The sequence below is a fragment of the Canis aureus genome, chromosome 7 (assembly GCF_053574225.1).
Source record: "Canis aureus isolate CA01 chromosome 7, VMU_Caureus_v.1.0, whole genome shotgun sequence".
NCBI lineage: Eukaryota > Metazoa > Chordata > Mammalia > Carnivora > Canidae > Canis > Canis aureus.
In genome coordinates, this window is record NC_135617.1 from 16,989,767 (window position 1) to 17,016,534 (window position 26,768).

Here is a 26,768-nt window from a genome sequence, read left to right on the forward strand (position 1 = left end):
ACTTTTGGGCTAGGACATTCACAAGTATATATTTGTTTGGTTTTAATAAAGTATTTCCTTAGAGACTTAATTGAAAGTCTTTAATTATGTGGAAATTTGATTTTTTTTAAAGATGTTATAAATGAATGTTGCATTCCCTACTCTTTTCTCTGTATATGTGTGTAATATAAATGTGTATAATAAATACAAATTTTATATTATTTTTATCTCAACAGAAAAAGAGTACTTGGAACAGTTGGCTGAACTGACAAGGTTGCTATATAAACTCTCAGAAGTAAGGAATATTTTCTCAAAAGCTCAGATTGAATATTTCTTCAGTCCAGAAGACCCTACAAAAGCACTTGTTCTATTTTTTGAGGTATTTTTCACTTATTAGTATAACTGTCCAGATGAGTTACAATTATTTTCTCACAAAAACTTGAAGTGTTTATATAAAGTTTTCCTATGAAATGAATTATTTTAAATTGAATCATATTATTGCTTGCCTGCTATTATAAAATTATGGAGGAATAAAAATGTGACTCTTTGGTTTAGTACAATTCACTCCTAAGAACAGCAGAGGAATACATTTAATGAAAACTAATGACTAAAGAATGTTACATAATAGGGGAACCTTGGTGGCTTAGTTGGTTAAGCAGCGGGCTCATGATTTCGGCTCAGGTCATAATCTCAGGGTTGTGAGATCGAGCCCCATGTCAGGCTCCACACTCAGCAGAGTCTGCTTGAGATTCTTTCTCTTCCTCTGCCCCCTCCCCACACTTGTGCTTGCTTTCTCTAAGGAAATAAATCAATAAAATCTTAAAAAAAAAAAAAGTGAATGCTGCATAATAGCCTCACTCTAAGGCTTCTGTCAATTGTAAGAATATCTTATTGTTGAAATTGCTGGATAGCAATACTTTCCAGGTACTTGGGAATTAGATTGCCTTGTACATGGTCCATAATTTTCAACTTAATGTTTACCACCCTGTAGCAAACAGTAAATTTTACAGTAAAATGTTATTGTTTTTAGCATAACCACCAACTGCTTCACATCATTATGGTTGGGGCTTTAAAATCCAATTCATTTGTTTAGTTTTGTCTCCATAATAAATAGTTCCTTTCAACATTTGACTTTTAATTATTAATTTTGCAGGAATTTCTATTACATGGTATTCTTTGCTTTATAGCCTTGTTGAAGTTGTTAACATGTTTGGATTAGTGTTTTTGTAAGCTATTCACAATAAAAGTAGGTTTATTTTCCCACAAAGTGTTTGGTATTAACTGCAATGAAAATAAATGCAACCTATAAGCTCTTTCCATAAATGTGAATTCTTCCATTGGTTTACATTAAGTTAAAATACAATTGTATGATGATTAGTGGTATCATATAAATACTAAAAATATTTAGTAATAGTCTATACAGATATAAAACAGATATTTCTTTTGAGCCTTTTATTTAGTAGTCGACTGCATCTTAACCTGTACTTACACACCTATGCTTAGGAACCATCCTGGATCAGAGAGGGAAGTAGAAGTCATTTATTTCACTAATAGTTTTCAGAGACTCTACTAATTTAAACCAATCTGAATTAATTAATTGTTTCTTCATCACTCAATAAATAACAGTTGTTTGCTAAATGCTAGGTAGTATTAGGCTGGGATTTCTTAAGGGTTTGCAAAAAACAAAAGAAGTAGTCCTTGATCTTAGAGAACTTTTTAACTTGTCTGAGCATACAAGATAAACACAAAGGTTAAAATAGTGAGACAGTATATGCTAAATGCCAATTATAGATCATTCAGTAGGTTAATAATTCAGAGCGTCTTGGTCTAAGAAGTTTGGATTTTCTCCTGTGAACAGTATGAAGGCTTTATAAATTTTTAAGTAGGTCTGATTTGATCAAATGACTTTTTAAGAAAATTAGTAATGGTAGAGCAGATTAAAGGTGCAGAAGAACCGTTGGCCAGAAATTAGATTTAAAAGGAATTATAAATTGAATTATGAGGTTTTTGAAGGGATATGAAATAAATACTGTGTTTAACCAGAAGAATGATTATACCCTAAGGAGAAATAGGAACATCATGATTTAGGGTAAGGGAGAAGTATGTGAGAGTTCAATTTTAAACTGGTTTAGTTTAAGATTGTGTAAACAAGCACCATTTCTAAGTTCTATATGATTTGCTGGGAGGACTAAGCTCAGTATATAGTTGTACTCACATTTATGACTTATTACAGTGAAAATTCATAGCTCAGTCAGCAAAGAGAAAGGGCACCTGTGGTGAAGTCTGGAAACACCAGGTGTGGCTTCTGAGGGTCCTCTTCCGGGGATTGCACTGGACATGGTTAATTCTTCCAGCAAGGAATTGTAACAACACATCTAAAATGCGGTCTGCCAGAAAAACTCATTAGTGACTCAGTGCCCATATTCATTGATATTCAGATATTCAGCATAAACCATATTATTTGCACAAACAGTCTAGGCTCAGTGAGCCATTCTTAGCAGGAAATGGTGGGAAAAACCTAAAGCCCCATTCACCAGCCAAGGCCAGACTTGCAAGTAGGCCTTTTTTAAAGATAGCAGTCAGTCTAGGGCCCACTATGTTAACTCTTCTCTTCACAGAAATGGTAGTATGACATGTAAATAGTGAGAGTCAAAGAAATACCGGAGATAATCTAAGAAATACATGTTTTATAGTCCAGGGAGATGAAGGCTAAACATGAGAAAAATACTGAGATCTAGATCAGTAGTTCTCAAAAGTGTGTTTCATAGACCTCTGGGGGTTACTGGTACCTTTCTAGTAATTTTACAAGCTCAAAAGTGTATTGGCATTTGCACGAATAGTACAAAAACTTGAGTACAAATCGGTATTACGGCCCAAGATTATATTGGTGGTCATTATCATTTTCACTGCCATACAGTCACAGGAAAAAAAAAGAAAAAAGAAAAAGAATCTGATTTCATTACGAATGTCCTTAATGAAGTGGTAAAATTATTAACTTTATGAAATTTTAATCTTTGAGTACATGTCCTTTAATGTCAATGGGAAGTGCACTTAAAGCACATCTGCTGCGTATAAAGCAAAGTGGTTATCTGTGAATAAATAGCACTTGTGTGATAATTTAAATTACAAGCTGACCTGACTGCTTTTATCTTGAAAGAACAACTAACAAAGTATGGTTATTCAGATTTGGGCATTTAGCAGACATTTTCTCAGAAATGTATGAAATGAGTATCACTTCAAAAAAAAAAAAAAAAAACCAACTGACAGTGTTTGTTGCTGATGACATAACTTGAGCTTTTAAGAAAATTAGAATTTTAGAAACTTGTATTTGCCATTATGAGCTTGAGAGCTTCATGATACGTAAAGACTTTTCTTCTGGTGGTAGTATTAACAGGTATGTTTTTTTAAGGAATAATGAAGTGTGTCCACATTGAGAAGGTGTATAACTCAGTGAGCCAGAGTTTTCCAAATGACCAAGCAAGCTTTTTAAAAGCATGCATGGGTATTAAACATTCATTTGAAGAGCAAAATCAATCAGAGGCTTTTAATGTAGCAGTGTAGCAGAATCTTGCAAGTCTGGCCCCTTGGCTGGTGAATGGGGCCTTAGGTTTTTCCCACCATTTCCTGCTAAGAATGGCTCACTGAGCCTAGACTGTTTGTGCAAATAATATGGTTTATGCTGAATATCTGAATATCAATGAATATGGGCACTGAGTCACTAATGAGTTTTTCTGGCAGACCGCATTTTAAATGTGTTACAATTCTTGCTGGAAGAATTAACACAGAATAGGTGTTGACATAGTTTTCAATACGATAATAGATAACCTTTAAGAAATACCACTTGTCAAATTTTGGTATAATATCAAAGAGGAATTCTCACAGTTCTCTGAAAAATCAATTAAAATACTTCTTTCTCTTCCAGTTACATATATATGTGAGATTCAGTTATTTTCATCTACAACATACTGCAGCAGATTTTGTGCAGAAACAGATATGAGAATCTAGCGATCTTCTATTAAGTCAGACATTAAAGAGATTTACAAAAATGTAAAATTTATCACTAATTTTTTTGTTGTAAGAAAGAAGCTGTTTTCTGTAAAGATTTTACTATTAACATATAATGCTTATTATTTTTGAATGAACAAATGATTTAAATGTCTCTTTTCATTTCTTATATGGTAAATATCCATAAATATTACTCCAAATAATAATAAGCACTGTAAGATCCTCAACTTTTAAGTGTTTAAAAAGGAAACTGAGAAGTTTGAGAACTTCTGATCTAGGAAAGGAAGTGTGTAGAGAACCAAAGGCAGAAAGCTAAATTGAAAGAGATTGATCCAGTCTATCTTTTGTTGCTGTTTTTCATCATCCACTTCACAGTCACTCCAGTTCATAGATTCCTTATCTTTTCCAACATTCTACATTTTTATCAACATGGCTAACTTTAATATCACCTTGAATAACTTAACCTAATCCCTCATTTCAAGCTCCTCCACAAGTCTTTTCAGGATCATCACTTCTGCTCTACTTCGTTGACCCACTCCCATGACTAAACCTAAGTGATGCTGTGGCATCACCTGGATTATCTGAGAGCTCTTTAGTTATCATGACCTCTGCCTCCAGGTCTCCAAGTGACCTCACATGACCTACCACTTCCTCTTCTCCCTGCGCAGCATCCTTTCAAGGTCTCGCTGCTTCCCTATCCACCTTAATTAGACCCATTGGGGGCCTCACTGCAGCTGTACTCTTACCAGCATACCTACAGTCTTCCATCTTTGTTCTTCTGGTTCTCCCTACACACCTTCAACCTTGGACTGGTGCAACCACTTGCTTTCTCTTCTTTCTCTTATCTGCTGAGAGCCGCAGGAGAAAAATTACATCACTATGTATACAGGTATTATTATGTCCAATGTAGGTCTTTGAAATCCACTGTAAGTCAGTCACCAATAATGATTTGAAAATTTTGCTACTCTTCTCAAACCTCCCAACCCATCCCCAGCCAGTCTTCTCTTGATCCTTTTTGTGACTGCTCTTTTCTTGCTTATTCTCCACCTACCTGAACTTACTCTATTTCCTGTCCTCTTCCCACTTTACCTTCTCTCACCACCTTACCTCCCATTTCTCCTACTGCCTCACCATTTTGCCATCTGTACCTTTTGTACTTCATCATTTTTCCTCTGAGAAAGTTAAGCTGGCTCTAATGGCTCATAGAGAAAATTGAAGGAGGAAAAAAATCTACTCATATCACAGAAGTGAGCTTTATAGAGGTCTTAACATGTAAGAATTTGGTAACCTTGGGGCATGCTGGGTGGCTCACCCCAGTAAGGCCATGATCCCAGGGTCCTGGAATGGAGACCCATATCCGGGCTCTCTGCTCAGCCAGGAGTCTGCTGCTCCCTCTCCTTCTGCCCCTCCCCCTTGCCTCTGCGTGCAGGTACATGTGCTGTCTCTCAAATAAATAAATAAAATCTTAAAAAAGAAAAGAATTTAGTAACCTTGCTTATAGGTTTTCCTTATAGGAACTTGGGGATTCTAATTGCCAGTTGTATACTAAGATGTCTGGAAGTCTTAATGTGATTTGATAAAGTTTTTGTATAAGTTCCATTGATTTTTTTTTTATTCTTTTAACCTTTATTTTAATTATAAAAGGCAAGACTTAGTTCTTTCCACTGGAATTTTTTAATTGCTGTGAACATTTATTGGAAAGTTAAGGATGTACACTTAAAAATGTAATGAGTATGTGTGGAGAGAGAAATTTTCTTTATTTTTCAAAGTCAGTATTGTGTAAAACTTGGAAATCTAAATCATGTTTTTCCTTTTTTTTAATAGGCTGTTGGTATTACTTATGGGAATCTGCAGACACTTTCTGATAAATCTGCCATGGTCACAAAGTCCTTAGAATACCTTGGTGAAATATTAAAATATATAAAACCTTATTTGGGAAAAAAAATTTCCAGTGCAGGGCTGCAACTGACTTATAGGATGATGGGTATGTACTCCTGACATTATTAAAACTTCCTGGATAGCCCCTGTGGCGCAGCAGTTTAGCACCGCCTACAGCCCAGTGTGATCCTGGAGACCCCGGATCGAGTCCCTGCATGGAGCCTGCTTCTCCTTCTCCCTCTGCCTGTGTCTCTGCCTGTCTCTCTCTGTCTCTCATGAATAAATAAATAAAATATTTAAAAAATAAAAAAATAAAACTTCCTTAGGTTGAACCTATAGTATTATGATAGATAGGAATATGTTAATACACTGGCTAAATCACTGTTCTCCATACAATCATAACAATAATTTGAAAGACAATGATTTACTTTAGAGTAATTTGTGTTGGCTTTCTACTAGTGTACCCCTGTCTTGTCCCACCTCCTTTCAGAACTTTTCTTGCTATGCTTGTGTTAATACTAAAATTAATTATGGCCAAAACAGAAAATATGCTAATACCAATTTGCCATCAGTACTCTGTTGTGAATCACTCACATTGTGACTACTTAGATAATTAAAATGGACTTTTTTTTAGTGATTATCTGTGCTTTCTTAGAATTTAAAATATCAGGAAACCATCACTCCCTTCTATTTTTCTGGTCTGCTCTGTATGAAAGAGGTCAGGAAAGAATTTATTATAACACTAGAGATACTTCTGCTTCAAATCTTCCTTCTCATAATACTCTGTTTTCTCCTTTCAGAAAGAAATCTTCTTCTGTGCTTGTGCTATAACAACACAGTTCATCCTTCTTGAAGAAGTCAGTAATTTGAATACCTTTGTTCACTAAAACCATGTTACTAACCAAAAATAGGAACTGAATAAAGGGAAATGAGAAGGATTCCCTTAGAAATTTTTATAGGGAATTGAAGGGTTTTGTTTGTTTTAGTTTGTTGTTTATTTTTTTGTTTTTGTTCTTTTTGTTTTTTAATTTCTCTGTGGCCTAAACCTTATATCTGCTCCCTTTGATCTTGTGAACATATGAATAAACCTGATTTGGGCTGTCTGAAACCTTTTATCTTTGTTGTGAAGGATAAAAGAATGCAAAAATGTGTAAATATGGATGATGTTGAAATGTAGTGAAAGCTATAGTAGCAGTACAAGCATCTTAATTTTAGAGAAAAATGTAAGTGATAATTTCTTAGAAATTTAATGTAGTAAAATGTAGATGAATAAGTATTTCAGTGTTCAGGCTCATAATTTATTAGTCTCTGTTAGATTTTTGCCCAGCTAAATGTGTGATTTCAGAATATGTCTTTATTTCACAAAACATATGATCATCATAATTGCAAAATCATATTCAGATTGGTGATATGTAGACCGAGGATAAAATTCTCCTCATAAAAAATTGAGGACCTTCTTTGTTTAGTTACATAGTTGAGTTTTGACTTAATGGGAGGTAGATCTGTATTCTTTCCTTTTGTCTAAATCTCAGAGACTGGGGACAGAATATATTGATACAGTGTTCCCCATTTATGTGTTAGAAATTAACAGATAATTTATTGTCTTTATGTAAAAGGCTCAGAACAAAATAGAGGAAGAGCAAGTATAAACTTTTAAGGGTTCAAACCTTCTTTTAAGTATGTGGATTTGGGTTATCATATTCACTTGAGAGAAGGAGTTAACCACAAAAACTGTTTTATCTACCTGGCCAGTTCCTAACTGGGGATACCTCTGCTGTCCGCTTACAAGATGGCTAGTGGAAGGTACAAACTGTTGATAAAATCACACTTAAGATTAGGGCATCTGCGGGGATCCCTGGGTGGCTCAGCGGTTTAGCGCCTGCCTTTGGCCCAGGGCACGATCCTGGAATCCCGGGATTGAGTCCCACATCAGGCTCCCGGCATGGAGCCTTCTTCTTCCTCCTCCTGCCTCTCCCTCTCTCTCTCTCTCCCTCTCTCTCTCTCTCTCTCTCTGTCTGTCATCAATAAATAAAAATAAATCTTTAAAAAAAAAAAAGATTAGGGCATCTGGGATTTTACTTTTTTTTTTTGTTGTGTTTTGTTTTTAAAGATTTTATTTATTTATTCATGAGAGACACAGAGAAAGAGAGAGGCAGAGACACAGGCAGAGGGAGAAGCAGGCTCCATGCAGGGAGCCCGACATGGGACTCGATCCCGGGACTCCAGGATCACACCTTGGGCTGAAGGCAGGCACTAAATCGCTGAGCCACCCAGGGATCCCCAATTTTACTTTGTAACTCAATAATTTCTGAGAAAGGATTGAGTCATGAGTAGTATCTTCAGCTTTCCTACTCTTTCTCATTTTTTGTGGTTTTTCTCACTCTTTATATCTCTTTTCCATCCCATGTTTTTCTTTTGGTCATTTCTTCTCTCTTTAGTCATTCTTTTTTTTTCTTTGTAATTGAAATTTGGCCGTGACCCTCAGTGCCCAACACAAATCTTCTATGTTTTCCACACTCCTGGGTAGACTTGGTTTCCCTGATTATGCTTCATCTGTCCATCTCTTAAGACATTTCTCATGGTTTGCCAGCTTTTATAATTATTTGTGTACTTAGCACTCCCCTACTAAATTTTAAACTCACTTGTGATAGTGGCCATATTTTTTTAACTTTTTATTCCCATTGTCATGTTGTGTTTTGAACAAATAAGAACATTTCCTGAGTTATGTATTAGGTACTCGATTGGGAACTGGGGATACATCAGTTGAAGAGTTTCACCAGTATGGGAGATGGCATATACTAAATATTTCTTGAATATAATGATTTTATAAACCTAGCTAATAGTACAGAATTTATCTTTTAATGTTCCTAAGTGAGCAAAGATACTTTCTAACTATACATACATTTTTAAATGCCTATTGTACATGATCCCAATCCTCTTTTTTTTTTTTTTTAAGGCATAGTATATGCATAGAATAGAAAATAAGTAAACACATAAGAACTCTTACAGTGCAGCTCTCTTCCAGTTGTACAAGTATGCTCTCCACAATTTTTCTGCATTTTCAGCATCATCAGTTACATATAAGTGATATGTTTATAGCCAGGTAAAAGACTTGATTTTTTACAAAGCTATACTATGCATTTATATCTTTCTCAAAGTTTTTTACTTAAAAATTTTCTTTCTCTTTGCATTTTTAATACCACACACTTTTAAATGTTCTTCACTGAAACTTTAAAAATAGGGTTCTGTGCAGCTCAGTCACTTGAGTATCTGACTTTTGATTTTGGCTCAGGTCATGATCTAAGGGGTCTGGGATCGAACCATACTTCGGGCTCCTTGCTCAGCACGGAGTCTGCTTAAGATTCTCTTGCTCCCTCTGCCCCTCCCCTGTGCTCATGCATGCTCTCTCTCTCTCTCTCAAATAAATAAATCTTTAAAAACAACAACAACAACCTAGGGTTCTGATTTGGCAGTAAAACAAATGGATTGCCTCTACCTTCTATGAACTCCTAAAACTTAAGATCTTCAGCAAAGTGTATTAACCATTGCAGAAGATGAAATATGAGGGTAGATGATGCATTTTTGGTTGGAAGAGCCTTGCTCTTTATAAGTCAATTCCTGTGTGACACCTAAGAGTGATATGAATCATTTCAAATGTCATTGGTGATGGCAGTTCCCTTTACGGGCATATTAATGTTACTTAGGATGTGAGTTCTTCTTACATTGCTGTCATTCTCCAGTTTTCCTCCTACTGGAAAAATGAGGAGCAAGCAAGCATTATTTAAAATACTGCTAAGTGAGCATTGTGTTTCTTTATGATTGATTATTGTATTTCCTTTTACAACAGAAGATTAATGTTGCTGTTTGTTGTTCTTAGAAGTGATTATTGGTTGGGCTTTTTTCTTTTAACATCAATATACTCTTCTATAAGAGTATTTTTGTTTTCCTTTAGAGCTTGAATTTTAAACTTTTTGTTTTATGGAAATAGCTTTGAATTGTATCCTTCTGCTTTCTAAGATGGAATAAAATATAAAAGTTTATGCAGTACATGTACCACAATGCAATTTGGGCAAGCACTTAATGATCTCCTTTTAAATTCATTTTTCAAATAAAATAAATAAATAAATAAATAATTTTTCCAGTAAAGAAGACCTCGGTAGCAGAAATATACCCTAATGAGAACTAGATATCTGCTCTTAATTACTTTATGTATTTGTTTGTTTGTTTTAAAGATTTTATTTATTCATGAAAGACAGAGAGAGGCAGAGACATAGGCAGAGGGAGAAGCAGGCTCCCTGCAAGGAGCCTGATGTGGGACTCAGTCCCAGGACCCCGGGATCACTGCCTAAGCCAAAGCCAGACTCTCAACCACTTAGCTACCCAGGTGTCCCTCTTAATTACTTTATTAAACAAAGGCTGCTCATTTGTTTAGCTCCACTATCATCAAATATAGCAACTGACTCCTAGCATGAAGGAAATCATAATATATTTCATGTACTGAAGAAGTCTGCTTCTCTTCTTTCAGAATCAAAATTTAAACTCACTGTGTGTGTTAAACAATGGAAAGTTATAAAAAGTGAAGTTCAGGGAGGTTGCATGATTGCTTTAAGGTATTACAGCTAATCCTTTTTCCCTACTTTAACAATTAAATTTAGTTATATCTTTTTGTGTTGCAAACTGTGTTGAGACAGCCATAAAATTTTATGTAAGATAAAGGTACCAAAGAAGTAAACGTGAAGTAACTACATGACAAAGCCCAGGAAAAGTGAGTACACACATAAAAGCATAATGCATGGTCTTAATTGTGTTCTTAAAGTTGGGTTATAAATTTGCCTCTGAGTTTCCTAACAGCCAAAGCAAAAGGGAGATCTGATTTGATCTGTATATTCACATAATGTATAGCCAAATCACATTGTCCATTTGACTGTATATGTACTATATGCCAGTTGTTTAGGAAATGTACATTTTTCTTAGCCCAGAATTCTGAGAAAAAAATAGTCTCTTTAGTGAAATAAATGATAGGACATCAGTCTTTTGACTGTAATACATGTTTATTTTTATTGCCTACTGTAACTTGGTCTTATGTACTTTAAATATAAATGTTATGGTGGAATGGCAAAACTCTCTGGTTGGGAGGTAACCATACCTGCTGTTACTCTTCTTCTTTGCCAGGAATTCTTGTTAAATCATGGGCACAGATCTTTGCCACCTCTAAAGCCCAGAAACTACTATTCCGGATCATAGATTGTTTATTGCTGCCACATACAGTCCTACAGCAAGAGAAGGAGCTGCCTGCACCTATGTTGACTGCAATTCAAAAGAGTCTTCCTTTGTATCTCCAGGTATAGTAAGTGTTGTTGCTTGCAAGTTTAAAAAAAAAAAAAAAATGAAACTTAGCCTTAAAACAGTTCCTAAGCTAATGATTTGAAAACCATACATTTTAATCTCAATATATATGTGCACATGTGGCATTTCTGTTGAACAAGTTTTAAATTCCTTTTATGTTTGGCTATGAAAACAAAGATGGAAGAGGCAAAATCTCCCAAGAAGCAAATAAAGCTGAGACAGAAGGCTGACTAACATAGACACAGTAGTAGGCTCCGTATTTGCCCTTAGAGGCCTCAGCTGTCTGCTAGCCAGACAGAGATGAAGAGACATGAGAGAAGATACTGTAAAGGAGATTAGTTGTAAAGGAGCAGAGTGGGTAAGAGTTGAAGGACCAGTCTTGTCAGAGGGAACAGCAGGAAAAAGGCATGAGGTATAAGAAAGTATGACACCCTGAGAAAGAGCAAATAATTCTGTTGTGGTTGGACACTCATATAGGAGGAGCCATGTAATGGAAGGCTTTAATGTGGCACACTTAAGAGGTTTGGACTTGTTCGTTTACATGGGGATTTGAATGCATTGTTGATGGATTTTGAGTAGGGGAGTGGGAGTGACATATCATATTACATTTTAGAGAGGTGATTCTTCTGGTGGCAACATCTAAGTAGTTGGTGTGGGAGTTAGATAGGAGACTTGGAAGGCAGTGAGTAGTAGTTCATTGTCTGAAAGTTTTGAACTAAGCCAGTGGTGGGTATAGAACTCACACAGCATATTGCAGAAAAAATTAGGAGATCTGATTAAAAATACTTGCTGAGTGAATGTTGTGGAGCAACAGAAAGAAATAGAATACTTCCTAGATGCTAAAGTGGCTGCTTATGCAGATAGCAGTGTTGCTAACTAACAGGGCAGTTCTGGAGATGTAGGGATGAAGGTAATAATTGATTTCTAAATGGCTTTCATTTGAGGTGCTATGCAGTATCTAGGTAGGCACTTGGAAATATTGATCTGTCATTCAAGGGAAACCACAGAGTTGGAAGTGTACTTTGTTATTTATTAGTGTCTCATACTGAAGATGAGTGCTTCTTAATTTGGGGTTCAGCAAAGAAAGTTGAGGAAAAAAAGGAGAATGGAATTTGATTAAGTGGTAAGCAGTCTTTCCCACAGATGGATTTTTTAAACAGATTTTTACAGTTTCTAAGAAATTTTAAGTTGGCTTTTCAGTTCTGTATTGATAGTAACATGATAAAGTTTAGCATGTTTGCTGGCAGAAAGATGAAGTGTTGCCAACTAGGGAATATGTGTGGGGAGGAACCTTGGGCAGCAGGAGAGTCTGAAAAGTGTGTTCTCTGTGGCCTTCTTTTTTTTTTTTTTTTTTTTTCTTTTTCTTTCTTTTAAGATTTTATTTATTCATGAGAGACACAGAGAGAGAGAGGCAGAGACACAGGCAGAGGGAGAAGCAAGCTCCATGCAGGGAGCCTGACATGGGACTCCATCCGGGACTCCAGGATCACACCCTGGGCTGAAGGTGGCGCTAAACCACTGAGCCACCCAGGCTGCCCTCTCTGTGACCTTCTTAAGCCAAAATAGTATAATAAGAATTCTTACTAAGGGCACCTGGCTGGCTCTGGCTGGCTCAGTCCATAGAGCATGGGACTCTTGATTTCAAAGTTGTGAGTTCAAGCCCCATGTTGGAAGTGGATCCTAATTTTTAAAAAAGGAAAACAAAACAAAACAAAACAAGAATTCTTAGAATTTTGTAAGTAGTAAATTGAAAAATTTGGTGAATTTATCCATTTGGCAGAATTGACAGAGCTATACCTTTAATTTCTTACAGATACTCAGCTGTCCTCTTTAGAGTTTTTAGAACATATCCATTTATTCATCTTCTAATAATGTGCTTTCTTTTAAATAGAAACATTGAAGAAACTGGGTAGGAGGAGTTCATTGCTTTTCTTTTTCCAGTTGTTATTTGATAGTATCTTAACAGCTTTGTGCTTATATTACGAATAATCTTTCATTTGTAATAAAAAATGGAGGCATAAACATTTCTAATTATTTCTCTAGAAAAACACATTATGAATCACAAAGTACCAAATTATAAGTGAACTTTTAGCATGTAATATGTCATTATGTTGGTGATTGTCTGTATTTTAGTAATATGCGGTATTTATTACCATTGGCAGAAAAAAATTATATTTCTCAAGGTGTTGGTATACATTTCACCTGTAATCCATATGGAAGTATTTTGTAACTTCTGTACAAAAGGAAGGGATTAAATCAACAGAACTCTTCTCTAAACCTCAATTTCCTCAGCTATAAAATTAGAGATTTGATAATACCAACTCAATGTTTTTTTGAGAAACTTAAATTAAATAAAGGATATAAAGCACATGGCACAGTGCCTGACATATGAAACTCTTAAATTGCCAATAATCAGAATTGTGCTCTTCTGTATTTCTTTACTGTCAATTTTTTAAAAATTTATCACATTTCTTATCATGGAAGATTTTTAGTAGAAATTCTGTAGTGTCACTCAAATAAATGACCAGTACCTACAAAAAAAAAAAAAAAATTGACTGAAAAATGTATTTTACTGTTTTGAAATCACACACAAATGTAGTTGATGACTGTGGTGGTCACGTTCTCTAGGTATGAGAGGAAGAAGGAAGTTTCCTTTATCTTCTTGCACTTCTCCCCTGCTTCATTTGAGTACACCCCAAAAGCATGCATGTTTGGTTAAATACCACAGTGTAGGTGTTACCTACCCAAGCTCAGCAACTCCCTGAGCCCCATATTAACATCATCTGTTGATGTTGGGCCGTGTCTTTGTTGATTGTGGTTAAATTATACATTCTGACATGAATAGTAATGCTAGGGACTAAATTAGTAAGTTCCTTAATATATATTTTGTTTTAACATTAATTGGCCTTATTTCTCTTCTTTTTTCTCTTGTAGGGCATATGTATCGTGTGTTGTCAATCTCAAAATCCAAATGCCTATTTGAACCAATTGCTAGGGAGTGTTATTGAGCAGTACATTGGGCGGTTTCTTCCAGCTTCCCCGCATGTTTTAGGTCTCGGACAACACCCTGTTTTGTTGGCATTGAGAAACTCCACCACTGTTCCACCTATGTCACCTCTAAAGAAATGCATCATACAAGTCATAAGGTACACCTAATATTTTTTTTTAATGGTATCTATAATGTATTCGTCTTTATTTAAAAAATAAAGCATCCCCAAAGTATTGGCCACCCTTAGGACACTGATAGTTTAGAAACTTTTATTTTCCCTGAGAAACATTATCTAAGAATTACTAAAATGACTTTTGCTCATGGCAATCTGAGTCAATGCTCTTTAAATTGCTTGTTTTCTCTACATAGCTATTATTTTCCTTATATATGTCCTAAAAATACATATATTCTTAGTTCTTATTAAACATTAAGTATATTTTTCTAGTATAGAAAACACATTATTTATATTTTTAAAAGGTAATATCTAAGTGAAAAAATGAATACTAACATGAAAAAGGAAGCACTAAGAAATTCTGTCAGTCTACTCTCTGTCTTAATAACTTCACTTTATTATTGTTTCCATAAATGAAACCACCTCTTAGGTTTTCTGCTACCTTTTAACTGCAACAATGGAAGATTCAGTAATAGAAATTATTTTTTCCTTGTCTTCATGGAGTATTTAGCTTCATATGAAATTAGTTTTTAAACTTTAACATGCTGTGGTGATATACAGTTATACCTTGTTTTATTACACTTCACAGATGCTTTTTATTACAAACTGAAGGTTTGTGGCAACCCTGCATCAAGCAAGTGTTTTGGCACCATTTTTCCAACATTATATGTTCACTTCATGTCTCTGTTACATTTTGGTAGTCCTCACAATATTTCAAACTTTGTTATTATATTGGTTATGGTGGTCTGTGATCAAGGATTACAACTGGCTGAAAGCACAGATGATGGTTAGCAATTTTTTAGCAATAAGGTATTTTTAAATTAAGGTATATACATTGATTTTTTTAGACATAATGCTGTTGCATATTAATAGACTACAATAGAGTGTAAATATAGGTTTATATGCACTGAGAAATAAAAAAAAATCATTTCACTTGTTTTATTGTGACATTCACTTTATTACAGGGGTTTACAACCAAACTCACAATATCTCTGGGTTGTGCCTGTGTATTATCCTTACCTAGTATTTTTTCCTGTGTTTTTAATGAGATTTGATAGTTATTACAGAATTCTATATCTAAATCTGTTTTGTCTTCTGTTTTTGTGTGTTCCTAGTGTTATGTTACTAAGGTTTAGAAGCTTTATATTCTTCGTTCCCTTTCCTTTGCTATCCTTTGGCAAATGACTGCTTCTTTCTTTTCACATCTCTTTCTTATCACATTATATCTAGACTACTGTAGGAGTCTCTTAACTACTTTCACTGTATCTAGGCTTTTCTTCCAGTTCAGTCTAAACAGTGCCCCTAGATTACCTTCCTTGAAAGTCCATTCCATAACGACACTTCTCTACCTGCAAACCTTCATTTGTCCCTTTTTTGCTAGTGGAATAAATTTCATATTCCTTAGCTCTTTGTGATCCGTTACTGAATTTTTCCAAATATACAAGATATGGAATCATATACAAACCTTAATGAAGACTGGTTTAGTGATTGCCTTTCCAAATGCTTTGCATTTCCCTACATCATATTTTTTCATGCCATTTTCTCCATTAAAATGTCATTCCTTTGGGCTAACTTCAGCCTAGACTTTATAAGACCTACACCTAATACCTCTATGTACTATGATGCTTTTTGCCTTCTTCTGAAGTCTTGTGCTCTGTAAAGATTCTCTTCACAGAACTGTAATATTTTGGCCTTACTTGTATCTGAATTTCCAACAAGACTATGGTAGTCTACCACTGTATTTGAGACATTAAGTAATTGTAGTACAAACCAAATGACAAGTGCCAAAACGAAATTAAATTTTTAAGGTCATAAAACTGTTTTAAAGCCCACTGCTTAGAATCCTGGCTGCTCTCATTGACTTTCCTATTTACCAGAGAAAAACTTTTTCTCTTGATTTCTAGTTGAAGACCCAAAAATGTAACAGTTCCTATTTTCTGTTTTTAATTACTCAGGAAGGTAGCAGATTGCCTATTATACCTCCCTCCATTCCATGCTCCTCTACTGCAGTTCCCCATCTTTGCTAAGGCTCCTTCCTCTGAATTCCTGAGAAATCTAGAGTTATCCTTCAAAGCACCTATCACATTATATTATAATAGCCTTTTTTTTTTTTTGCTTGTCCAACTTTTCCCCTAAACAGTGATCCCTTTGCCTTCAGAGACCATATTTTATTTAACTTTTCATTCTTACACTTGTACCTGCTATGCTCTAAGTATGCAATAAATGTTTAGTCTAGGAATTCAACAGTGAACAAAAAGACAAAAAAAACCTTGTCCTCAAAGATTGAATGAATGTTTTAATATGTGATATTTGTTGGAAGCCACTGTATGGACTAGAAATGATTATGAAGACATAGTTCCTGCCTTTAAAGACTTTATAATCTTTAATGATTTCCATGGCTGATTTTGGCAAATTTTATTGCTTTGCAGATACATATGGATGTCTAGCTTAGATTTAGTTGTATTTGACAATTTTTCATGTTGTCTAGACCTTTTAGAAACTGAGCGATTCCCACTTTCATTTATTTACTTAAATATAACTGAATACCTATTATGAGCCAACACCTGCTTAAGAGGTGGCAATATAAAAGTGAGTAAGATAAATTACCTTTATGATCTCTGTTGAGTTCTAATGCTAAAATTTGTTTTGCTTTAATAAATCTTAAATTACCTCTGATTCTTTTACTTCCAAAGAGAAGGAAAGAGGTAAAGCTGGAATGAGAAGCTAATTCCTAGGACGGTCCCCTTATTGATTTGGAAAAATAAGACCCTTCCCAAATCCCTAAATAATAAATGTGAGGAGAGATTTCTTTATGCAAATTTGACATTAAAGAAAATGTTGCATTGTTGAGGAGCTGTTAGAGGAAATTGGGCTCATATTAGAAAGGAAAAAAAACAAATTAACAATTAGGTTTTTGTTTGGATTTTGATTAAGTTCATTTAAAGATCAGATTGTTTTAAATTTAGTTTGTATCTGTATTCTACTCTGACCCCTATAATACAGTGGGGATGATGTGTAGTCATTGCTCCTAAAATTTTATGTTGGAAGATAGCATGGTAAAATATACATATTTTTTAATTGTGCTTTATTAATTCGGGGCTTAAAATTTGTCAGTATCAAAAACTTGTATGACATTTTGTTTTGCTCATTGAAAAATTAACTAGAAAAAAAAACAAATTGTGCTTCTTTTTAGGAAGTCCTACTTTGAATGTAAAGGGTCCTTGCTCCCTCCTCGCTTAGCATCTATTCTGGCCTTCATTCTGCAGCTCTTCAAAGAAACTAACATAGATATTTCTGAGGTTGAACTGCTCCTCCCTGGCGTCTTAAAATGCTTGGTGTTGGTCAGTGAACCCCAAGGTTAGTTTGAACCTGTATTTGTTAAACATTTCTTTATTTAATATCAGTTTCTATATGTTGTGTAAAAACAAACTCCAGCCAGCAGATAGCTGAGGTTGGACATGATAAAATGGTTAAAAACCTGACATGTTTCAGTGTAGTTTACTTCTGTTTTGTTTCTTCCCCCAAGGCAAACAGTTTGTTTAAGGGCTCCTTCCTTTGATTAGAGTTGTTAACCTTTTAAAAAATATTTGTTTAATCCGACAGCAGTATTAAATGCAGCTTACATATCATGTGGTGAGGGGTCAGCGTTAAGTTCTTCCGGTCAGATTTCTGCTAGAATATCTAAGCTGATTTTGTGGGCAAACCTGTAAGGATCCTTTGATCGTAATCCTTTTGTTTTCGGTCTCATCAGCCTTACTGCTAGGGATCTCTTTAAAATATCATTTATTTCATCCCCACTGTGAGTAGCATGCTTTAATAAGCTTGTTGGGAATATGCAGAATAGTAGCCATAGTTCTATCCTGAAGGAGTTTTTAATGTAAATAGGAAGCTGTGCATGTGAGTGTGTGTGTGTGTGTTATCATTATAATGTGATTGTTCAGGACAGGACTTCTCAAATGCATCTACCTAAGTACTTCTAACTGCTGTGATAAGTGAGTGCAATGTGTATCCTGAAGAATCTGAAGGCAGCACCCAAAGTGGTAGCTGAAAGCTCAAATAGCTCTTCGATTTGTTCTTTTATCTCAAAATGTATGCATATTTTGTTTAAATCTCTATTTATTTTAATAATTAAAATTGGGGTTTTTTTTTCTGCTCCCAGGCTTGATTGTACCAAAAAAAAAAAAGTTATGGTATGTTAATATAGAATACGGGATAGTAGCATCTCTGCACTGAAAAATACCCAGATGGCACCCCAGAGTCTTCTTTAGAAATTTTGTCCTCATTGAAAACTTATGCATACTTTCATTGAAAGCCTATTGTGGTGTACAATACAAAATTTGTTGAGACAGAGCAGACAGTATAAAATTTTAGCTAGCCTCTTAATTTGACAATAGTAATGTTTATCAGGAAGGAGGCCAGGCTGTGGAAGGTAAATTTTGCTACCCACATCTTAGGTAGTGAGTGAATCACATTTTCCAGATGGATAGAATACAGAATTACCTATCTCTGCATTGCTGTCTTTGTAAGCTGAGGAAGCAATATTAAACACAGATTTGTGTGCATGGCTGGGAGAAAATTCTCACTGTCCTTGTAGTCTCAATGTTTAAAAGAATAATTTGTAAAATCACAGGAAGTTAGTGTTACTAAATGACTCAGCAGGTCCACTCCTAGGTATTTGCCCCAGAGCATTTTAAACATACCATCCACTCAAAAACCTGTACTCAAGAGCTTAAATAGTTCCACTTCTGGCATGAAGGAGCTCTGCCGCCCTACTCCGCAGCAAAACTGATGGAAGTTATTTAAAAGAAAGCATTTAAATTCTCCGAAAATAGTCCTAAGGATATCTAGCAAATGGAGCAACATTTATTTACGGAAATCTACTTTAGTAGATTTTTCCTTGGTAAAGCAGCAGGAGTCTATGGTTTTTGAACAAAGACCACTCCTTTCTTCACTTTCCCCAGCTCAGTAAGACAGACACTCTACTCCCACACTGGTAGGTAGCCCAAGAACATAGGGCTTTCTCTCTCCCCAGCTCCTAGTAGGAGGGCTGTCTATCATCCTGTGAGAGGCAGGATATAAATATTTCTCATCCTGACCAAGCTACATGATGCTGAGGTTATATTCCAGGCAATTGTGGCTGAGAAGTGGGAACTCCATTCTTTCCCTCTTCCCCCTCTCATGAATGGATGCAGTACACTGAGTAAGATATCACTGAGAATAGTGGGACACCAGTCATCCTTGCCACAGCTTAAAGCCGTGAATTCCCTGCCAAGTGAAGCAAGATGAGGATGCCTGGCGCTGCTACCTCTCCTTCCATAAGTACTCAGCTCCTAAAGTGGGTATGTCACTCAACAAATGGTGCGCACCATTGGCCCTGTCCCCAACACCAGAGCCATGCCCCTGAAATTTTGCCTGGTAAAGAGGCAGAGGGAGGAGAAGCAGACCATAGAAGGAGAGCTCTGAATCTCCCAAAGGAACTAACTAACTTCATTTGCAAATGAGTGTAAAAAAGTTTAAGCCTAAGGGTGCTATCAAGAACAGTGGAGTTTGTGTTGATAGGCAATAGGCAGGAGAATAATAGAGCCTTTGGATGTAGATAGACTAATCTGTAGACTGCCTAGTTTGGTGAGAGAATGGTGAAAGAGACAGCTGGAAAGAGCCCTTGGATCTGAACAAATCTCAAACACTGACCACATAAATTGTCCCTTCAGAAAAGCTGGAGCTTAATTAGATCAGTCTATAAAGCAGTTTATGCCCTTGGGGCATTGTAAAAACAATAGAGTAATCAGCTTTGATCAGTGGAGCTTAACACCTTACTGTGGTCAGAGAAAGGGACAAAGGGAACTCTCAAAACCACTCTTAGAATGGAGACTTGGGAGTATACCCAAAGTTATACCACTGTGGGGCAATGTTAGAGGCTTCATCCTGGGAGGTAGAGGGGAAAGGGAAAGAAGTAGACTTTACTAAACAATGACCAATTTTCAACAACAAAAAAATTACAAGACAGGCAAAGAAAGAGAAGTATGATCTGTGTCCTGGAAAGCAAGCAAGCAATAGAACTTGCCAGTGAGCGCAATCAGAACCTGGATTTAATACACAAAGACTTCAAAGTAGCCATTATAAGTATGTTCAAAGAACTCAAGAAAAGCATGATTAATAAAATAAAGGAAGGTATGATGACATTGTCGTATCAAATAGAGGATATAAGTAAAGAGACACAAATTATTTAAAAAATGGAAATTCTGAAATTAAAATGTGCAAGAGCTGAACTGAAAAATTCACTAGAGGGGCTCATTAATAGATTTGAATTGGCAGAAGAAAGAATTAGCAAACTTGAAGATAGATGACTAGAGATGATACAGTCTGAAAAAAAAAAATGAAGGAAAATGAACAGAGCTTTAGAGGAATGCGGACCACTATTAAGTGCACCATCATACATGTAATGCCAGATGAGGGCAGAAAAAAAGCAGGAAAAGTACTTGAATAATGGCTGAAATTTTCCCAAATTTATTAACAAACAATTATCTATATATTCAGGAAGCTCAGCTAATTCCAAAAGAGTAAACTCAAAAAGTTCCACTTTAAGATGCATCACTGTAAAAATGCTGAAGGTCAAAGGCAAGGAGAAAATATTTAAGGCATCAGGAGAAAGATGACTCATCACTTATCTCACAACCCCAATAGGTCAACAACTGGCTTCTCAGCAGAATTAATGGAGGCCAGAGGCAGTGGGATAATACTTAGTGATCAAAGAAAAAACTGTCAACCAAGAATCAACTATTCTGCAAAACTGCTACTTTTCAAAAGTGAAGATAAAATAAAAAACATTCCCAGATTAAAACAGAGAATTTGTTGCTAGTGGACCAGCCTTATGGAAAAGGAAATTCTTCAGAATAAAAGTCAAGTAACCTCACACAGGAAAAAACAATACTTGTAAGGCAATAATGGTAAAAGACAGCAATAATGCATGTTTCTTTACCGTTATTCTCTTTCTGGGCTTTAAAAGCAGTTATATAAAATGATATATAAAAAATGATAGGTACATAATATGCTATATATATATGTGATATATTTACCAATATTGGTACAAAGGAGGTAGTGGGAGCAAAGCCGTATTGGGCTAAGGAAATGACTCAACTAAACAGGAACAATTTTGAAGAGAATCAGAAACGATCAATAAGGTTTATATAAATGAAGCTAAAATACATACTTGCTCTCCTCTTCTCCTTTACCTTCTTTGAAAGACCTAAAATTATGTAGAATAAAAATAACTATGTGTTCTTGGGTTTGTAACATTTGCAAAGATAATATATATAAAAATAATACCCATAAAAAAGGGAAAGGAGAATAGAATTATGTAAGAGTAATGTTTCTGTATTTCACTGGAATTAAATTCATGTAAGTCTGAAGCTCTGATAAGATGTACATGGCAAGCCTAGAGCAACTTCTAAGGAGATAATTCAAAACCAATGAAAAATCATTAAAGAAATTAAAATGCTGTGTTTTAAAATATATACATAATGCCAACATGAAAGCAGTAAAGTAGATGAGAGGGACAAAAAACACAAGACATTTAGAAAACAAGGTAAAATGATGTTAATCCATCTATATTATCAACAGTTAACAATAGTTGTGAAAGAATAGAACAAACTAATCCAAAATTGAGATCATTGGAATGGATCAAATAAAAAGATCTGACACTAGTCTCTCTGCAGGACACACATTAGATTCAAAGATTAAAATAGTAAAAGGAAAGAAAAATACATCCTACAAACTATAACCATAGAAAACTGGAGGAACTATATTAATATCAGACAAAATAGATATTAGACCAAAAAACTGTTAACTAGAAATAGAGGTATTTTATAATGATAAAAGTGTCATTATATTTAACAATATAAACATGTGCACCTACACAAGAGAGCACCAAAATGTATGAAATAAAAAACAGAGAGAAATGGAGAAAGAGACCGTTCAATAGCAATAGTTGGAGGGTTTTTGGTTTCCACTTCAACATGTGAAAAGGTTGGAAGTCCTCACTCTCACCCTTACAACAAGAAAACAAATCTGAACTGAAAAACAACTCTACTTATGTACAGGGGGACTGTATAAATATCTGTACTAGTATCAGCTCCTGGTCCTGGTCAGCTGTGACTCTGAATCTACCTGTCTCTCCACTTCTAACTGATCTAATAGATAGTTGTTTTTCTTTTTTTTTTTTTTGTTTTGTTTTGTTTTTTTTGTTTTGTTTTGTTTTCAAAATCGTAATAGCAACAATGTATTTGGTGATTATACCTTATGAATAAGCAAACTGAATGACACCAGTGAGGATTGGGAATACTGTTAAAAGGTACCTGTGCCACACCTGAAGGAAAGTAGTGCTGTTTGAAAGTAGTCTTGGATTAGTTGTGAATGTAAACTACAAACTCTGGACAACCACTAAAAAAAAATTTTTGAAGTATATTTGATATACTAAGGAGAGAAAATGGAATCCTGTAAAATGCTCACTTAAAACCTTTAGAGAGGCTCCTGGGTGGCTCAGTCAGTTAAGCATCAGACTCTTGATCTCAGCTCAAGTCTTGATCTCAGGGTCATGAGTTCAAGCCCCACACTGGGCTCCATGCTGAAGGTAGAGCCTACTTAAGCAAAACAAAATCTTTGGAAAAGGCAGACAAAAGGCAAATGATTAGAAAAAAAGAGCAGGAGCAATGAATAGAAAAGTTACATGTGTGGTAGATGTTAATCCAATAATAGCAATAATCACTTTAAATGTGAATGATCTACATGAGCCAATTAAATGATTGAGAGTAACAGTGGATAAAAAAAAATAAAGCCCAACAGTATGTTACCTACAAGAAAACTACTTTCAATATAAAGACACAGATAAATTAAAAGTAAAAGGATGGAGAAAAATGCTGGCACAATTCAAAACAAAGCTGTAGCATCTATATTAATTTCAAGCACTGCAGACTTCAGAACAAGTAGAATTATCAGGAATAAAGAGAGACATTACATAATGACTGATTGGGAATAGAACTGCTTCAGTGAAGGACATCTATGAAAATCCTAAAGCTAGCATCATACTTAATGGTGAAAGATTAGATGGTTTTCTCCTAAGATTAGCAGTAAGGCAAGGATGTTCACTCTTGCCACTTCTATTCATCATTGTACTAGAAGTCCTAGTCAGGACAAATTAAGTAAAAGGCATCCATATTGAAAAGGAAGTAAAACTATCCCTATGCATAGTTGATCTGATCTTGTGTATGTGTATCCTAAGCACTCCAGTAATAGAACTAATAAACAAGTTCAGCAAGGTTGCAGAATACAAAATCAAGATACAAAAATCAGTTGTATTTCTGTATACTTTCAATGAAATAAAATTAAGAAAATGATTCCATTTACAATAGCATTTTTCAAAACCCCAAGTAGAAATAAGTTTAATAAAAGAAAAATACAAACTTAAGATCTGAAAACTACCAAACAGTATTGGAAAGAATTAGAGAATATCTAAATAAATGAAAAAATATTTCATTTAATGGATCAGAAGAAGTAAAATTGTTAAGGTAGTAGTACTCCCCAAACTGATCTCAGAATAGTCAAAACAATCTTGAAAAAGAACAGGGGCTTTCTGGGTAGGTCAGTGGGTTGAGCATCTGACTTTTGGTTTTGGCTCAGGGTCAGGAGATTGAGCCCCGCATTGGGCTCCATACTCAGTGAGGAGTCTGCTTGAGATTCTTTCTCTGCCCCTACTCCTGCTTATGCTCTCTCAAATAAATCTTTAAAAAAAGAAGAACAACAACAACAAATTTGGAAGGCTCACATTTTCCAGTTTCAAAACATAGTACAAAACAACTAATCAAGAGAGTGTGGTACTGGCATAAAGATAGATGAAGATCAGTGGATTAGAATTGAAAATTTGGAAATAAACCCATATGTCTATGGTCAATTGACTTTTTTTGACAAGGGTGCCAAGATGATTCAAAGGGGAGAAAATAGTATTTCACAAATTGTGCTAGGTCAAACAGATACCCACATGCAAAGGAATGAAGCTATACCTTTACTTCACACCATATACAAAAATCAACTCAAAATAGACTCAAATGTCTGAGATAAAACTATAAAACTCATAGAAAAAAGCATAGTAAGTAAATCTACATGACCTTGGATTTGGCAGTGAATTCTTAGATACAACAACAAAAGCATAAGACAAGAAAGAGATAAATTGGGCTAATCCAAATTTAAAAACTTTTGTGCTTCAAAGAACAATCAAGAAGGGGGGAAAAAGACCCCCACAGAATGGAAGAATATATTTGCAAATCATTTATATGATAAGGAACCTGTACCTGGAATATATAGTTACAATTCAGTCATAAAAAGACAATTTAAGAGTAGGCAAATAATTTGAATAGACCTATCTTTGAAGAATATAAACAAATGGCTAATAAGCACCAGAAAGGGTGCTCAGCATCATTAGTTATCAGGGAATTGCAAATAAAAACCATGGTGAGATACCACTTCATACTCCCTATGTTTGCTATTACGGAAAAGTCAGATAATAACAAGGTTTGGCAAAAACATGGAGAAATCAGAAACCTCAATTACTGCTATTGGGAGTGTAAAATAGTGTAGACACTTGGGGAAATAGTCCGGTCATTGCTTAAGTTGAACATACAGTTACTATGTGACCTAGCAATGTCACTCCTGAGTATATGCCCAAGATTAATGAAAACATATGTCTCCAGAGAAATGTGTATATTCATCTTTATAGTGATATTAGTTATAGTAGCCAAAAGGTAGACTGTCCATCAGCTGACACATGGATTTTTTTTTTAAAGATTTTATTTTATTAACTCATGAGAGACACAGAGCAAGCAAGAGAGAGGCAGAGGGAGAAGTAGGCTCCACGCAGGGAGCCCGATGTGGGACTGGATCCCGGGTCTCCAGGATCAGGCCCTGGGCTGCAGGCGGCACTAAACCGCTGCGCCACCGGGGCTGCCCCCAGATGGACTTTTTTAAATGTGATCTATCCATACAATGGAATAGTATCTGGCCATAAAAAGGAATGAAGTACTGTTATATGCTATACAATATGGGACAAGCCTTGAAAACATTGTATATGAAAGAAGCCAGTTACAAAAGGCCACATATTGTATGATTCCATGTATGTGAAACGTCCAGAATATTAAATCTGTAGAGACAGAAAGTAGATTTGTGGTTGCTTTTAGGATATATCAGAAAATAGGGAGTGATAGCTAGACTATCAAGTTTCTTTGCAAAGTAAAGAAAATATTCTAAAATTAACTTGAATGATGATTGCACAATTCTGTGACTAAAAATCATGGAATTGTACATGTTAAATGGGTAAGTTGTATAGTATGTGAATCATGACAATAAAGCTGTTAATGTAAAGAAAACTAAAAGAAAACCCAAACACCAGTTTTTTTTTAATTCACTTCAATTAAGTAAAGATGGCAAATAGTTTTTTAAAAAACAACTCTTAACACTGACCCATAGCAGCTTGACTCGTAACAGCTTCAAAATGGAACAACCCAAGTGTCCATCCACCAATGAATGGATAAACAACATGGGGTACATTGATACAGTGGAATATTATTTGGCCTTCAAAATAAATAAAGTACTGATAACCTTCAACAACATGGATGAACCTTAAAACATTATGCTAAGTAAAAAGAAGGCAGTCTTATGCTAAGTAAAAAGAAGGCAGAAGACCATCGAGGGGTGCTTAGGTGGCTTAGTTGGTTGAGCATCCCGCTCTTGGTTTCAGCTCAGGTCATGATCTCAGGGTCATGAAATTGGTCCCCATGTCAGACTTCGTGCTCAGCGCCCAGTCTGCTTAGATTCTCTTTCCTCTCTCCCTCTGGCCCTCCCCCCACCACACACCTTCTCTCTCTCTCTAAAATAAATAAAATCTTAAGGAAAAAAAAAGACATGATGTCTAATTCTATTCATATAACATTTCCAGGAAGTCAAATCCATAGAGACAAAACAGATTAGTGGTTGCCAAGGGCTGGGGGAGGAAGAAAATGGAGAATGACTGTTAATGAGTATAAGGTTTTTTGGGGAGATGATGACATTGCTCTGAAATTAGATAGTGGTGATGCTTTCTCAATTCTGAATATTCTAAAAACCAGTGAATTATACACTTTAAAAGATCAGTTTTTATGACATATGAATTATACCTCAATAAAAGTGTTATATAAACCCAGTGCTTACTATTAATTCTCTATGAAAACTATTTCTTCATATTCTGGTACTTTTCCCACAGAAGATCTTTTGGAAGCCTTTCAAGAAAATGTCTTTTAAGAAGAACCAATTATACTGCGATTTCAGAATTGTATCTAATATGAGAAGTTATTTGTTCAATAAAGACAAATGCAC

The 26,768-nt window shown here is 35.3% G+C and overlaps 1 protein-coding gene across 4 annotated transcripts in view; it reads left to right on the forward strand.

Annotated features, from left to right (window-relative positions):
• Positions 1-26,768, forward strand: part of MMS22L (MMS22 like, DNA repair protein) — a 129,181-nt gene that overhangs the window by 95,108 nt on the left and 7,305 nt on the right. For all 4 annotated transcript variants that reach the window (XR_013382982.1, XM_077903004.1, XM_077903006.1 and 1 more), the window contains exons 18-22: positions 216-358; positions 5,809-5,968; positions 11,035-11,204; positions 14,143-14,354; positions 17,563-17,726. Coding sequence is in view for 3 of the 4 variants with exons in the window: in XM_077903004.1 (XP_077759130.1) it covers positions 216-358; positions 5,809-5,968; positions 11,035-11,204; positions 14,143-14,354; positions 17,563-17,726 (849 nt within the window). In the remaining variant the exon portion in view is untranslated. The remainder of the gene's footprint in view (positions 1-215; positions 359-5,808; positions 5,969-11,034; positions 11,205-14,142; positions 14,355-17,562; positions 17,727-26,768) is intronic.